This window comes from Callospermophilus lateralis, chromosome 5, assembly GCF_048772815.1.
Source record: "Callospermophilus lateralis isolate mCalLat2 chromosome 5, mCalLat2.hap1, whole genome shotgun sequence".
In the NCBI taxonomy this organism is placed as follows: domain Eukaryota; kingdom Metazoa; phylum Chordata; class Mammalia; order Rodentia; family Sciuridae; genus Callospermophilus; species Callospermophilus lateralis.
Genome location: NC_135309.1, coordinates 83,963,941 through 83,979,361, shown reverse-complemented (window position 1 = coordinate 83,979,361; position 15,421 = coordinate 83,963,941). Strand labels below are relative to the sequence as shown.

At 34.9% G+C, this 15,421-nt stretch overlaps 1 protein-coding gene across 7 annotated transcripts in view; it reads left to right on the top strand.

Moving 5' to 3' along the window:
* The window catches only part of Pam (peptidylglycine alpha-amidating monooxygenase), a 289,187-nt gene that overhangs the window by 101,053 nt on the left and 172,713 nt on the right, over window positions 1-15,421 (top strand). For all 7 annotated transcript variants that reach the window (XM_076856972.2, XM_076856971.2, XM_076856970.2 and 4 more), the window contains one exon: window positions 14,003-14,467. In XM_076856972.2, coding sequence (XP_076713087.2) covers window positions 14,376-14,467 — 92 coding nt within the window. In that variant the 5' untranslated portion in view covers window positions 14,003-14,375. The remainder of the gene's footprint in view (window positions 1-14,002; window positions 14,468-15,421) is intronic.

Sequence of the window (15,421 nt, the reverse complement as noted above, 5' to 3'; positions counted from 1 at the left end):
CCCTACCCTGGAGGTACTTGGGAGATAATCAAACTTACACATTAAAAGTATGTGATTCTTCTGCTTTAGTATTCTCTTTTCATGTAAATTCAAGGCTGTTCCACCTCTTGGCCCTCTTCCTTTCTAAAGGAGTCTCTGGGTTCAGGCTAATGGAGCAGCCTCCCCTCCTAAGCATATGTAGGTTTTGGAAGAGGGAGAGTATGCTGAATGACATAATGGCACTTAGAACTTCAGCATGGATACAATTCATTTTTTCCCCTCTTTTATTAGCTAAAAGAAGTCATGTGACCACCTGGTGGCTAGTAATTTTCACTTCCCTACCCAGCTGGCCCTCAAGCTACTACAGTTGTGGGAAACTGAACTAAGATTCCTTTACAGCACATGCAGCATGTAAGGGTAAAAGCAGATTTCCCCTTGAAGGTTCCCTGGAATAAAGTGGCAAAGGTTAAATAGGAGAGAAGACATACAAATTTGTTAACATGCAAAAGGAGAAAAAAACCACAGGTGTGTAATTACCCATTAAGCTCCACATTGTTCAGAAGCTTATATACCCCCTTTTTCTTTAGGTGAAGGGGAGAATAGGGAATATCAGAAAACAGTAAATGGTTTTTAGGGCTTTGGAGAACAATAGTTTTGGAGAATATACAGTGGCCTAAGAAAAAGTTCTGGTCTGAATAACACATATAATGATTTGTAAATGATTCTCTTTGAGTCTGAAATATGGAAGCATATAATAAAAGTCTGTCCAGGTTTGCTGGCGTACTTCATTCTCTCTTCCTGTAATATGGGTTAATGGAAACTCAGGCAAGATACCATGATTAATTGTTTTCTTCCTTTAGGGGTGAGGGTAGATCCTAACTGTAAATAGGAGCTAGCAGAGGAAAGCCTCTTCAGGCATTTGCTGCTCTCTGAGCTACTTTAATTTAAAATGATCAACATACCTGGGGGACATATTTTGGGATTATAGTTCCTGCACTCTTTCAATGTCCTACAAAAAAATCTGATGTTTAGGAAATTTTGATACAAAGAATAGAGAGAGAAAAAAAAAAAACATCAAGAGGTAGCAGTAGTAGACATTAGCTACCATTAGGTCAAAGATTCAAATACATAAATGGGGGCACATCTGAGGGATGAGAAACATAAATGAGCAGATTCCATTTTGGGAATGCAAAAGCAGAACGATACATTAATTGGATCTACTGGAGCAGTAGGAACATAGTATTTGGAGAACCTAAAGCTGACTATTGGGAAAACTCTGTTCATTAATCAGATGTGCTCTCCAGTTAGCTCAGAAAATACTATTTTGTGTGCATAAATATGTGATTGCTCCACTTCACAATTTTTCTCTAATTTGATTAGTGTTGACTTTCTTCTTAGGAGGAAAATTAAAATACAGGAGGTTTCAGGAGTGTAAGTAAACTGCTCAGGTTGTGTGCATATGTATTACATTTTGATTATGTGTTGGAACATGTTGCATAATTAAACTTAAATATTTTAATGATATCTCATTTGCTCTGTCCTTGGAGGATAATTGTAACTCAATAAAGAATTTCCTTTCTAGTTTTTTTTTTTTTTTTTTTTTTTTTTTTACTGTAACAAAGGCAGCTTTAATGAACCTTTATCTCATTATAATGTACCAATAGTGCTTTTAATATCAAAATAATAGGTAAAATCTATCCTAAATGTTATTCTTTTTTAGGAAAATATTTAATGCTGCTTATTTAACTTTTTTTCTGATTTTAACATAAACATTTGGTAAAGATAAAACTTAATGATAAAAGTTGTTGACCTCTTTGATAGCAAGGAAATTTTTAATATTTTATGAAAAGTATCTTTACATTTATGAAGTTTCAGAAATAAAATAAGCTAGGCCATCTTAAAATATGGATTTGGCTAATTCATAGTGAAACAATAGTACTGTTAGTATACTTTAAAAACCCTTAACTTTGAGTTCAAGATAAATTCAGCACATTTTAGTTCAATATTATTATATGAAGAGGAAGGAATTCACCTTTTCCTCTTAACATTAATTTAATTGATCAAAAATTTAAAGTGTATATTCCTATGATATTTGAATTAACTCCACTCATTTAACAATATCATTCCTTCATCTCTATCATTCAATTTTTCTATTTAATCACAGATGAATTTACCATGAAATAAAATACAAATTTCACCATGTCAAAGAACAGTAATTAGCACAATATATTCATATTCTCCTGAATGTATACTCAGCACAGCCAGCTTAGAAACTGCCTTCTCAGTTGGTATCCATCCTTAAATCAGTTATGCTGTCACCCACACCAGCTATCATGAATGTGGAAACGATTGGCCAGTCAAGCACAGGACATGCATTTTAAATGTATTGACAGAGACATAAGTTTCCCTGAAAATTGTATATGGTCAGCTTTTTAGAAGCATGGTCAGCAGATTGTGGGGTCTACTGATTATTTTTATAGTTATATTTGTTACTGTAATTGTAAAAGTTTTGACAATGATCTTAATGTATTTTTAAAAATATTTTTAGTTGTAGATGGACATAATACCTTTATTTTGTTTATTTACTTTTTTTATTTGGTGCTGGGGATTGAAACCAGTGCCTCATCCATGCTAGGCAAGTACTCTACCACTGAGCCACAACCCCAGTCCTTAATGTATTTTTAAGTAACAGTAAATATGATCTCTACTAAATCTATACATTTTGTATATTTATGAATACTTCTGTTTTTACCAAATCTTTAGGAATATGCCATTTTAAAAGAGGTAACATTTTAAAAGAGGTAACATTCTTAAGGTGGGATTATTAGAAACACTATTTGCCTTATCAATAGTTTTTCCTATAGTTAAGGATTAATTGTAACCTGATCAAGGAATTTTTTTTAATCTGCATGATTTTGTGATTGAAAGTTATAATCTCATAATAGAAATTCATATGAATTTTAATCTTTCTAGGAATAAATTGAATTCAACAGAATCAAGCATGTAACAGTAAGCTAGACTACTCATACAGCATGTGATACCACTGTAACACTTAACCATATAATGTATTTCATCTTTTAAAATGCTGTATAAACCAACAATATGTTACACTTCTTGTCAATATTCCTCTAAGCAGATCAAGGATTACTAATAAGATACTGTCTCACTTAAATCCCAAGAATCTTCCATTTTATATTTTATTTATTATAAAATTTATATTTTATCTATATACAATATAAAATATATATTACAAAATACAAATTTTATGATAAATAAATTTACTTTCATTTATATTTTATTTCATAAATATCTAACTGCATTTGGAATTTGAATTCATGTTATTTACCTCCACTGTGGATGTCTTTGAGCAGTCCAACCTTAAGGCTAAGACACATAATACTTGTCAGTGCTGGCACCCACTGAATGTTCCCTAATACTCCTGAAATAATGTTGATAATTCCATTAGAATATTAATGATTACATATCATTAGTGGAACACATTTCAAATAATTTAGGTTGAGATTTTAGTTATATTTTGACAGTTACTGTGTTTGCTGTCAGTTTTAGTGCTAGGAAAAGTGTGTAACTTGGGGTCTTTTAGCCCTGTTTTTTCTTGACTTCTTCAAAGATGGTTGTAAAGTGTTTGCCATCTACAGGTGTTCTAGTACTCTGAAATGTTACTTGAAGATGAGACATAATATATGAATAATGAACAATGAAAAATTAGAAAGGTAAAGAAAGAGAGCAACTTATGATCACTCCGGTGCTTACTTTTCAGAATTTGCTTTGTTTCTCACACAACCCTCTGGTAGGGCACTTATCCATACCCTCTATTTTAGTTATAGGAACAAAAGTTGAGAAATATGAAATGAATCTATAAAACAGGACTTAGTGCAACAATTTCTGACTTCAAGTGCAAGTCTGCACCCTCTGTTTCATACCAGTGGTATTTATCTGTTATTTCAGAATCCCCTTTGAGAAAGGAGCTTTGGAGTGAGTGGGGGGAGTCTGGAGTCACTGTCAGGAAGGAACACATCTCACACTTAAAAGTGTACTATTGGTTTGGTCTCACTTATATATGGTATAAAATACAAATTAATTTCAAGGCATTACTGAATCAGTAGTAATTTAGTTAGTTTTTATGTCATTTCTTAATAACTACCCAAAATACAGCCTTTAGTATGGCCTGGTGGTTAATAGCTCCTGCCTTCAAAGTCAGCTGAACCTGTGTTCAGTCCCTTCTATACCGCTTATCACAGCAGGACAAGCAAGTTCCTTAACCTCTCTGTCTTTGTTTTCATATCTGCAAAGTGAAGACAGTATTATAACAACTCAGAGAATATTGTGAAAATTAAATGAAATAATACATAGAAAGTACTGGCATATGGCAAATACCCAGCAATTGTTAAATATTATTTTAATGATTAATAGTGTCATTATTCTAATATATAAGACCATAAAGTACACTTATTATTTTTTTAAAAAAAACTTTCCTACATTAAAGATATAAAGGTAGGAACCATTTCTCCATACCATACTGTCTTGGGTCTTTTTTAAATATTTTGGTCAAAATTGGCAAACACAGGAAAGCTATTTTACATTTATAACAGAAAAACTCAACTTTTAGTCATGATGTAACTGAAGGTTAAGGCATGTAACTTCAGTAATGGAGAAAGAAGGCAAATTCGATCAACTGGGAGTGCCTAGGCCTGGCTCTTTGGAAAGTTACTGCTGGGACTGCACTCAGTGGGTCTCTTAGTCCTGGAGCATCATGGGCCTTCTCTTTTTTTCAGCTTTCAGTTAAGTCCTAGGGTGTATTGCAAATCACTATGGGAAACCTTGTAAAGAGGATTAAAAATTGGAAAAGAGCAAGCCACTCTTTAAGTACCTTGTTAAAATAAACCACTTCTTCCTAAGCTCAAGACAGCAAGAAACAGTTTAATAGCAATGAAATAAACTCACCACCTGTTTGTGCAGCAGCATCAAAGAGTTCTAACAAACGTAAGAATGCTTTGATCATTTTCAGCCAAAAGAAAATTATGAAGCTCTTCATTGATTGTTCTTGGGGAGTTTGAGGACACTGATCAAAGAAAATTATTACTATTATAAACTAGAAATTAAAATATCTACATATAAGCTATTTCAGCAGCTCACAATTCTTTTAATGGTAAATTGCACATTTAAAAATTCAAATGGTCATCTTATAATTAAGCTGAATTTCATTCTAGCAGCTATACTCTAAATGTTTTTTAAGCAATTGTGTTCTCTTGTGTTAGTGACTTTCAAATTACCTAGTTGGGATGATTGAGGGGGCAGTGTGCAGTGTATGTTTTGTAGAATCCCTCTAGGTTACTGTAAACGCAATTGAGCAGAATTATGTAAGTTAGAGTGTTTTGACATTCTTTCATAGTCTTTAACAAAAATTCCCATAAGTTTTTCAATTATATAATAGCATTACATGATTATAGATTTCACTTTAAGTACTATAATTATATAGCTGAGAGGCTTGAAGAAAAAGATAGCAAAATTTTTATAATAGGAAGGGGTGTATTTATGGGCATTTTATTGTATGATTTGAACATTTGAAATGGAAAACATAAGAATCGTTTGAAAATATGATTCTCTGCTATGGGAGAAAATGCTTCTCTGTGAGTAGCACAGAAACAAAAGATAAAGTTTAGTGTTGGTTAAGAGTGAAAATCTCAACATTTCCTAGATTTTCTTAATACACAATGGAATTTTACTCAGAAATAAAAGAGAATAAAAACATGATATTTGCAGGTAAATGGATGGCATTGGAGAAGATAATGCTAAGTGAAGTTAGCCAATCCCCAAAAAACAAATGCCAAATGTTTTCTCTGATACAAGGAGGCTGACTCATAGTTGTGTAGGGAGGGGGAGCATGAGAGTAATAGATGAATTCTAGATAGGGCAGATTGGTGGAGGGAAAAGGAGGGGCAGGGGATAAGCAAGGATGGTGGAATGTGACAGACATCATTATCCAAAATATGTGTATGAAGATATGAATTTGTGTCAACATACTTTTTATACAACCAGAGACATGAAAAATTGTGCTGTATATCTGTAATAAGAAAAAAAAAAAAAAAGACTTATTTTGTAGTCTCATGTTCTATGTCCGAGCCAGTTTACATGTGTAGTTAGTAATTCTTGCCTCTGAACTCATTAGAAGGAATTTAACAATTTAAATGGAAATGCATCAGGAGTAACTATGCCTAAGGATGTGTAGTTATAAACAGGAAAAAAAAAAATCCCAACCATCTCATTAATATATTGATCAAAGGCAAGAAAAAGAAGGAAAGGTGGAGCCCAACTTTCAGACCACATCCATGGGAGCAATATTTGCCCTTAAATGCAGTTTTCTCCCTCCATTCTATACTAATATCCTCTTAAAAATGAAATCAATTACCAACACAAAGGATCCACACTAAATATCTCTGCAAAACAAGGCAAAAGGCATGTCCTCCAACTCAACAAGAAATTGAAAGGAGAAGCAAGGTGATACTAAATTCTATGTGAATCTAAGCTTATAAATAAATAAAACACCTGGTGGGCAAATGAGTAGAATACAAAGGAGCTGTTCTACCTCCGTGACATCATCAGAAACTATTGAATGCTTTTTCTGTGCAGTTCAGTAGTCTCTTGAGAACATGCCAGTGCAGTCCTCTGAGCTAAAAGACGTGTGCTGTTTGGAACGCGGGGATCTGTTTTATTTTACATTAAAATATGCTAGCACTGAATTTAGATACATGTGTTAGGAAGTAACATTTGTATTAGTCAAAGCTGAGAAATTTAATTAAGAATTATGTCTCTTGTTATTTTCCCCATGGATATATTTATAGGACAGACCAATTGGATATTTAAATGGACATGTTGAAGGAGTATCTGGAACTAATTATGGAAACCAAAAATAAATTAATAATGAAATAAATACATAAATAATGTGCATATTTTTACTGTTGGAATATTCTTATTGCAGTAATATCATATGCTGAATGGTACTCCTGAGATTTTTTAGCATATATATTCTAATAGGTACCTAGTCAATTCTGACTTACAAGAAAAGGATATTTCAAATTGGCTATATGTTGGAAAAAATAAATCCCAAATAAATCCATGTGCAGAAATTGCCATTCAATTTGGCGTCTTGCTAATGAACGGTGCCTTTTAAAAATATATTTATTTATTTATTTTTTAGTTTTAGTTGGACACAATATCTTTATTTTATTTATTTTTATGTGATGCTGAGGATCAAATTCAGGGCCTCACACACACTAGGCAAGCACTCTACCTCTGAGCCACAATCCTAGCCCATGAATAGTGCCTTTTTAGAAAGAGAAAAATTAGCATATTTAAGTGAGTCAAATCCTATGCTATACATATAAGGTGAAGTTTACTTTCCTATGTAAAGAAAAAGTGCTGCATCTCAGTGATCACAGCACAAGTAATTGTAAGGTATCTCCTAGTAATGTTATGAGGAAAGCTGCCAGTTTTTTAAAAAAAGCACAGAGTAAAAAACAAATGAACAAGCAACTACTCCTGAGGTCTGAACAGTATGTGCTAGTGGTAAAACAACTACTTTTTGTCACTGGGTGGTAGTTTGAAAAGAGATGGAGGAGACCTCTACTCAGACCTTCCAAGTTCTTCATTCCATCGCAGAAAAGAATTTAAGGAAGAGTCAGGTCTTAGCAAGAGAGGAAGGATTTATTAGAGTGGGAAAGATGAAAGTATGCACTCTCAGAAAAAAATGTGGGCAATCTCTAGTGAGATGCACAGCAGTTTTTATATCAGGTTTTTAATTAGGGTTCAAAATTAGATGGATAATGTATGATTCAAAGCGGCTGAGCTCCTGTGGTGCCTGGGAAATGTTGAGCAAGATTGTGTTTTACCGTTAGGGTTTCTAGTTTGGTATATAGCTTTCAGCTTATATCAATGTCTCTGTTGGTCCAATGAGTAATTGGGCAAGAAGGTCATGGTCCAATCAAATGTTAGCCTAGTGAGGTAATGATCTCTTTCTATGGAGGTCTTTTTTCTCGTTTACTACATTCCAGAAAATGTACAGGGAATGGAAAATTACAAAGTAACTTATGGGCTGTTTTGTGCATCTACGGATACACGCTAGTTCTTTGTTCTATATTTTAATAGGTATATTTTTTTCTTAAGAGATTCAGTGTTCTCTCTATCCCTAAATTTCTGTCTCATCATGACCCCAGATTCTGAGAGCAGAGAGGGAGCAGTGGGGACTGTGGCAGTCTGAAGACTGCTGGCCACATTTTTAGAGAAACAATGCATGCCATGGCTGTTGGTTGCCCTGTGGGAATGAAGGTTTTATGTGAAATCTTTCATTTTTAAATGTTTACTCAGAACTCAGGTTAGGGGAAGAGTTAGGAAGACCCTGTAAGCCACACAAAACCAACTTTTGGATCAAGTTTGAACCACAGTCATATGCCTCTGATTTGTTTCCTTCTGAGTAATGTTTTTAAGCTAGTTGAGGAAATGTTAATGTTTCCTTTCATAGGAATGGAAAAGAGAGTAGGTTACATCATATAGTTGAGCAGTTAATGGCTTAATTGTGGTTTTAGATTGCCTGTGTTTATGTCCTAGCTGTGTACCCTCAGCAAGATTGCTAATTCTCTCTGTATCCTAGTTTGCATTTCAGTAAAATAGGAAGTATAGTACAAATTTCATAAAATTGTGAGGATTCAAGTAGGAGATGAACAAAAATCAAGGAGGTGCCCAAGTATGCCCAAGTATGATGGCATATGTCAAGGAAACACAAATGCTAGCTGGAAGGGACCATGACTGAGACAATTTGAGTATCAAGTTATGTAACAATATAAAGATAATAGATTAAATCCATTGAAGAAAATAGGCAACTATGAGTCCATTACAATATAATAAATGAATAAATCGAAAATTTGATGAAAAGCAGAATATTTATAATGTTAAAAGTCTCTCCATCGAAAAATATTAATCACAAAGGGAAAAGTAGTAACTGTACATGGAAAAGAACAGTGGAAACCTCCTGAATCAAATGGTCAAATTTAACATCATCAGTAATGAGACAAGTCAAACTCATGCTACTATCTACAGATAAGCTGTGAAGTCAGTTACCAAGAAGATGATTCTCACCTTTTAGTATTTATGTGCTTAGGTATTCTTTTCCCATACCAAGTGCTGCTGATGTAGATAATCAACAAGAAGCTACAGTAATGATGGTATGTGACTTCTGATGCTACATCATAAAAGTCATCATGCCAGATGCGGTGGCGCACTCCTGTAATCCCAGGGGCTCAGGAGACTAAAACAGGAGGATCACGAATTCAAAGCCTGCCTCAGTAATGGTGAGACACTAAGCAACTCAGTGAGACCCTTCTCTAAATAAAATACAAAATAGGACTGGGGATGTGGATTAGTGGCTGAGTGCCCCTGAGTTCAATCCCTGGTACAAAAAAAAAAAAAAAAAAGTCATCACATATTTGGGGAGCCATCTGCCATGTTGTAAGAACACAAAAGCAGCCCTAGAAAGAGGACCACATGGTGAGGGCATGTTTTTCTGCCAGCGTCCATCACTAATTGCCAGCTATATACTCTTCAAAAGTACATCATCTAGTTCCTGTGAAGCTTTCAGATGACTACTGGCCTGAGCAACATTTTGACTGCCGTCTCATGGAAGAACTAATCAGCTAAGCTTTTCCTGATGAACAGAAACTGTGTGAAATAATACTTACTGTTTTCAACTACTACTAAGTTTTGAAATTTGATGTAGCAATGGACAGTTCATTGCATAGAATCCAGCACACTTTCTGAGATATTCCTGTCCAAGATGCATAGCCAAATCTAGTACTAATGAAACACAAAACAAACACAGATTGAGGGGAATTTTGCAAAATAACTACCCTGTAGTCTTTCATAATCAGAGTTGAAGTCATATAAGTTAAAGACAAGCTGAAACACTGTCCTAGAGTGAAGGAGACTAGAGAAGTGACACATTTCCATGCAGTGCCTGATTCTGAACTGGATCATTTTGTTTATAAAGGTTATTGCTTGGCAAAGTTTACAGACAGAAGATTAGATGATAATAAAGTATAATTGATAAATTTTAAATTTTATGGTTGTGTAGAGTTACACAGTTAGATGTATTTGTTTCTGGGAAATCACACTGAAGTTTCTGGGTATTAAAGCATTAGGACAGTAACATTCTTCTTTTAAATGGTTACAGAGAAAAATGGTTATTTATATTGTACTTGCAACGTTTCTGTAAGTTTGATATTATTTAAAACTGTTTGAATTATGCAAAAAGAAATAGTTAATATATCATAGAATGTGCTCTAACTATAAAATCAGACCCATATTGTCCTTTTTTAAAGGGATGAACAGTACTCTGGCTTTTGTAAGTTTAAAAAATATATATTTTTGTTACCAATCTCCTATTGATGGGCATTTAAATTGCTTCCAGTTCTTTGCTATTATAAACATTCAGTTCTTTGTTGTCAATGCTGCTAAATATCCTTATAAACATTTTGGTTCCCTGGTTCAGTTTTTGCCCAAGAGTAAATCCCCAGAAGTCAAAATAGCTGTGAATGGATATGCATCCTTTAATCAATTTAATAATAAGTCATACTAGAAAACCACATAAAATCTGCTTAGAAGAAAATGAAATTTATAATTTGTTAGTTATTTTTTGTTCTTCCCCACTAGAAAATAATTTCTGTAGGAGTAAGAACTTTATCTCTCTTGATTATCACCACCCCTAGCATTCAGGCTCTCAATATGTACATATTGCCACAATGATAACAGCAATCATTTATTACATGCCTGACGCTGTTCTAAGGATATTAAATCAGCTGTTCCTGGCAATGGTCTTTATGAGGTAGGTAGTATGATTCTTTCTGTTTTGCACAGTTTCAAGTATCTAGTCAATGGAAAAAACATGCATCAGGTACTTTTCCTTCAGTTTATAAGTAGCTATTATGCTATACTGGTTTACTTTTGCTAAGTAAATTAATCCATAAATGAGTTAATGGCCAATATATTTATTTGAATATTTAATGAATTTCAAATTTCACCTAAATTTTGGTTTTGATTTTTCCTTTTTAAATAAAGATTAGAGGAAACAGATTGCTCACTTTGCAAAAGCCAAATTGGTTTTACGCTTCCCTGGACTAACCTGTACTTAGTACCTTTTAATAATGCTGCACCAAGAATTAACATCCACATTGGTATCTATAAATCATTCTCCCCTGAAGAATTTACAGAGATGTAAACAATATTTGCTTTGTATTATCAGTAAAATAGTAAATCTGGACCTGTAACTTGAATCTAGGAGGCAAACCTCTTATTACTTGCTTTTCAAACACATAGTCTTGCTCTCAACTTTGCCCCTGCTGTGCCCTGTATCTGGCATGCTCATTGTCTACCTCCTGCAGTAGAAACTCTAAGGGTCCTCCAAGGCCCTGCTCAATGGCCACTGTTCTATTGAAGACAGCTTTTATCCTTTTCTTTTTTCTTACTCTCTCTTGAAGTTTCTTTTCTTCCTTAAAATTCCCAGAGTCCTTTTTAAAGTACTTCTCTAGGAGAGTACTTTCTTTCTTTCTTTTTTTAATTCTAATTTGTTATATATGACAGCAGAATGCCTTACAAATCATATTACACCTTTAGAGCACAAATATCTCTGGTTGTACACAAAGTAGAGTCAGACCATACGTGTCTTCATACATCTACTTAGGGTAATGATTTCCATCTCATTCCACCATCTTTTTGTACGAGAGTACTTTCTAAACATATCTCATATTAATTGTGCAATGTTCTCATCTCTAATGGACTACATTCCCTTTGAGTTTTATTGATCTTATAAAACCCCAGTATATATCACATTATTTTACATCAAATATGAAATTAAGTTTTTTTGAATGAGTCAATGAGGTGATCTCATAAAAACATATTTTAAAATCTTAAATGATAGATAAGATTTTTGAACATTATGTATTCTGCATTATCAGGAATTAAAACAAATGGAATAGACATATTTTCATATGATGGAGTTATATTTTGTCTTTATAAGGCATCAAGAAATAAGAATGATAATTACCTTTCCTTTCTATAATAAAAGGTGTTCTATTCATGATGACAAATATCAACCTTGCTTCTATCCAGAACTTCAATTCCCTTTTCTTTAAGTGGATGGTTTAGGGACATCAAAGGTAGTAAATCAATCAAAGAGAGAAGAGGAGTCTTCCTTCCCACAAAGGCTAGTACGGAAGGGTGTGCTTCTGTTAGAGAATTTTAATAATAAATTTGTTTTCAAGTGTTTGTATAATGCCAGATCTCCTTGCCAAGTGGAGGAAGGACTATTCTGAATGAAATTATAAAATATAATTCTTTTCTCACATTTATAGGTTAAAAAAAACAGAATTGGAGGATGTTAAGTATTGTCATTCAACAGGATTCTACTTTGTTTGGAGCAAAAGCAATAGCACAGCTGTTAGGCCCTTTGTTTCTCTTCCCCCTAGAGTTCTTTTCCTTTACCCAGAGGATAAAGACAGAGCTGAGGGTTTGTGTTGTGGAAAGCTCAAATAGCAAGCCAAAGAGAAAGTTCAAACAAGTAATATCAGTCTTTTAAAAATGTCATTGCTTATGTAAATTAACTGGGGTCCTTGGTTGCTTGTGAGCCTCAAGCATCTTTGAATTGGTTGGATATTAAATTATGTTTTTTTAAATACCTTTAAGTAATTTATTTACTTTTATGTCGTGCTGAGGATCAAACACATGTTGGCAAGTGTTTTACCACTGAGCCACCTCCCCAGCCCCATGAATTATGTTTTATTTGTATTTGATATATGTTATGTTTCTTCTATGTGGAAAGTACTGACCATAAGAATACCATTAAATTTAAATTTAAGGTTAGTTAGTGCTTTTTGGTTATCTATCTATCTATCTATCTCGTTTAGCTTCTTTATGCTGTAATTTCCAGAGGATAATTTAGAGGCTAATATAGTAGAGCACTTCTATATGATCTTACTGTTTTTTTTTTTTTTTTTTTTATTCCTTCCTTCCTTCCTTGATTCTGAGCCTGCTTTTAAGGACTTTAAATTTTCTATAGATCAAATAACTCACTATGCAAAAAAGAAAAAAAAAACATACTTTGGTGGTAACCTGCTCTGAGCCCTAACATCTCTCACTTATATTAATAGGAAGTTCTTGATTATGCTTAACCTTTGTAGAAAATTCATTTAGAGCTGGCCAAGATTCTGCTTTTTCTCATTACGTTTTATAAATCTCCAAACTTTACTTAGGAAAAAATATCTTTAGGGAGGCAAGTGTTCTATGTGAGAAATTATTACTTTGTATATTAGATGCTAGATTTTTAAATGAGTATTTAAATATCATGTTAGCTGCCAAGTGTTGGTTTGTTTTAAAATAATTCCCAGAACTTGGGCGATTACTTCTCTGGCTATTCTTGGGAGTTCTTGGTAGGGAGCATTTTAATTCTCTATCTGTAGCTCTAGGATGCATGTATATGAACATGCCTTTGTTCTCGGTGTTTTTGTTTTTGATTGTTCTTGTATACAAGTCCTTTGTCCTTGCCTCTTTTCCCCCCATGTGTTGTAGTAGATCATTTATGCAAATAACTTTGTTTACATTGAGCAGCGGTTTTGAAATGCATTTGGGGGGAGTAGTAGACTGAGTAAAAAGATACACAGAATGTGGGATGGATGTGAGGGTGAAAAGGGGAGAAATGAAAAAAAATAAACAAAAAACTGGGAGTGGGCCTGGGGGAGGAAGACAAGCAAAAGGCAAAAGAGGGGCTATGCTCCGGGATGGGGGGATTGTGCAATCTTGGGGGGTCAGTAGTCGAGGGAGGAAGATGAACAGACCAGCGTTTTCCCCAGGCTTGGGCTCAAGCTTGTGAAACTACTAATGTATTAAAGAACCTCAGCTGGGATTTGCTGAGGACAAATGCTGTAATGTGTTAGTCATCCATTATCTGCTTCTATTTTTGCAGGTTCTGAATGATGACTGACGCGGGTTTGTGTGATAGTCCTTACAGTCCCTGTCATTCCCGAGTGATAAGGAACTCGCACGTCTAGCCCCAGCACCAGGGCGAAGCAGCAGCTCTGGAGGGAGGCAGGCTTCCGCTGGCCGCCAGGACAGAAGTACCGCCTTCCCACGGGTTTCTGCCCGCGGCTCGTGACCGAGACACTTCGCCGAGACCAGCTCGCGGCTTTCGCAGGCAGCCGGCGTGTGGCCGCCGCAGGACGCCCGCCGCGCCCGGGCCATGAAGTAGCGGCTGCCTGTGGCGCCGCTGCCCGACCGCCGGCCCCAGCCCCGCGCTGCGCTGCCCGGTCCTCTCCCGGCGGGGCCGGAGCGGCGCGGACATGGCTGGCCGCGCGCGCAGCCTGCTAGTTCTCCTCCTGACTTTGCAAGGCAGCTGCTTGGGTTTCAGAAGCCCACTTTCTGTCTTTAAGAGGTGGGTGTGTTTGTGTTTATTTTTATTTTATTTTTTTTTTAACAGGCGAAATACTGTTTGGGTGGGTTTTGTGCATGCTGTTTAGAAATGTAATCACTTTTACGAACAAGTGTTGGCGAAATACACAAGGTTGATTTTCTCTACAGAAACGATTTGGAATTTTAAGCCCAGCAACTTCTTGTAAAGTCTCCCTTGCAGAAAAAGCCCACTGTCTTGTAGCAGAGCTGCTGCTCTGGCTTCTAGAACTCCAATTAGAAGTTGTGATTTCCAATACTAATCACTCCCTCTTGGGGAGATATTTCAGAAAGTACGATATAGTCATTTAGACTTGAATGCCTTCCTGTTTATAACAGCTCGAAGAATAAAATATCAACATCAGTGGTTAGGAGAAGCAGATCATGGACTGTAATCGCTCACTAAGAAACATTGAGCTGTATACACACGCCCCATAATTACCATATTAAATATTTATGTACTTGTACATTTGTAATTCACATCACAACCTTTTATTTCCTCCTCATATAACTCTGCCTTCCAGCAAGATTATGATCAGGTTTTTTTTTGTTTTTGACCTGTAATACCGGACACTCACAACATAGTTACAAAAATTTGTATTGGGTCATGGTTAATATTTGCCATTAGAAGATTGGTATGTGTATTATAATTATAATTTCTAATGTATTAATACTGTATCTTCATTAACTACAAACAAATGTATATGTTGACAAGTTTTTATTAAATCAAGTTTTGAATGTAGCTGCTTGGTTTCTTTGATTATATTTTGTTTATAAGTTGGTTGTATCTTGGTCATGGACTAGAAAATGTAATTCTGAGTGTCTCTGATAACATTATATGATCATCACATCTTTAGAGTCTTCATTGGGCCTGTTTCAACATTATTTAACCTTAAGGTCATAGAAGTCCTTTTTTCCTCTACCCATTATATTAAAGAAT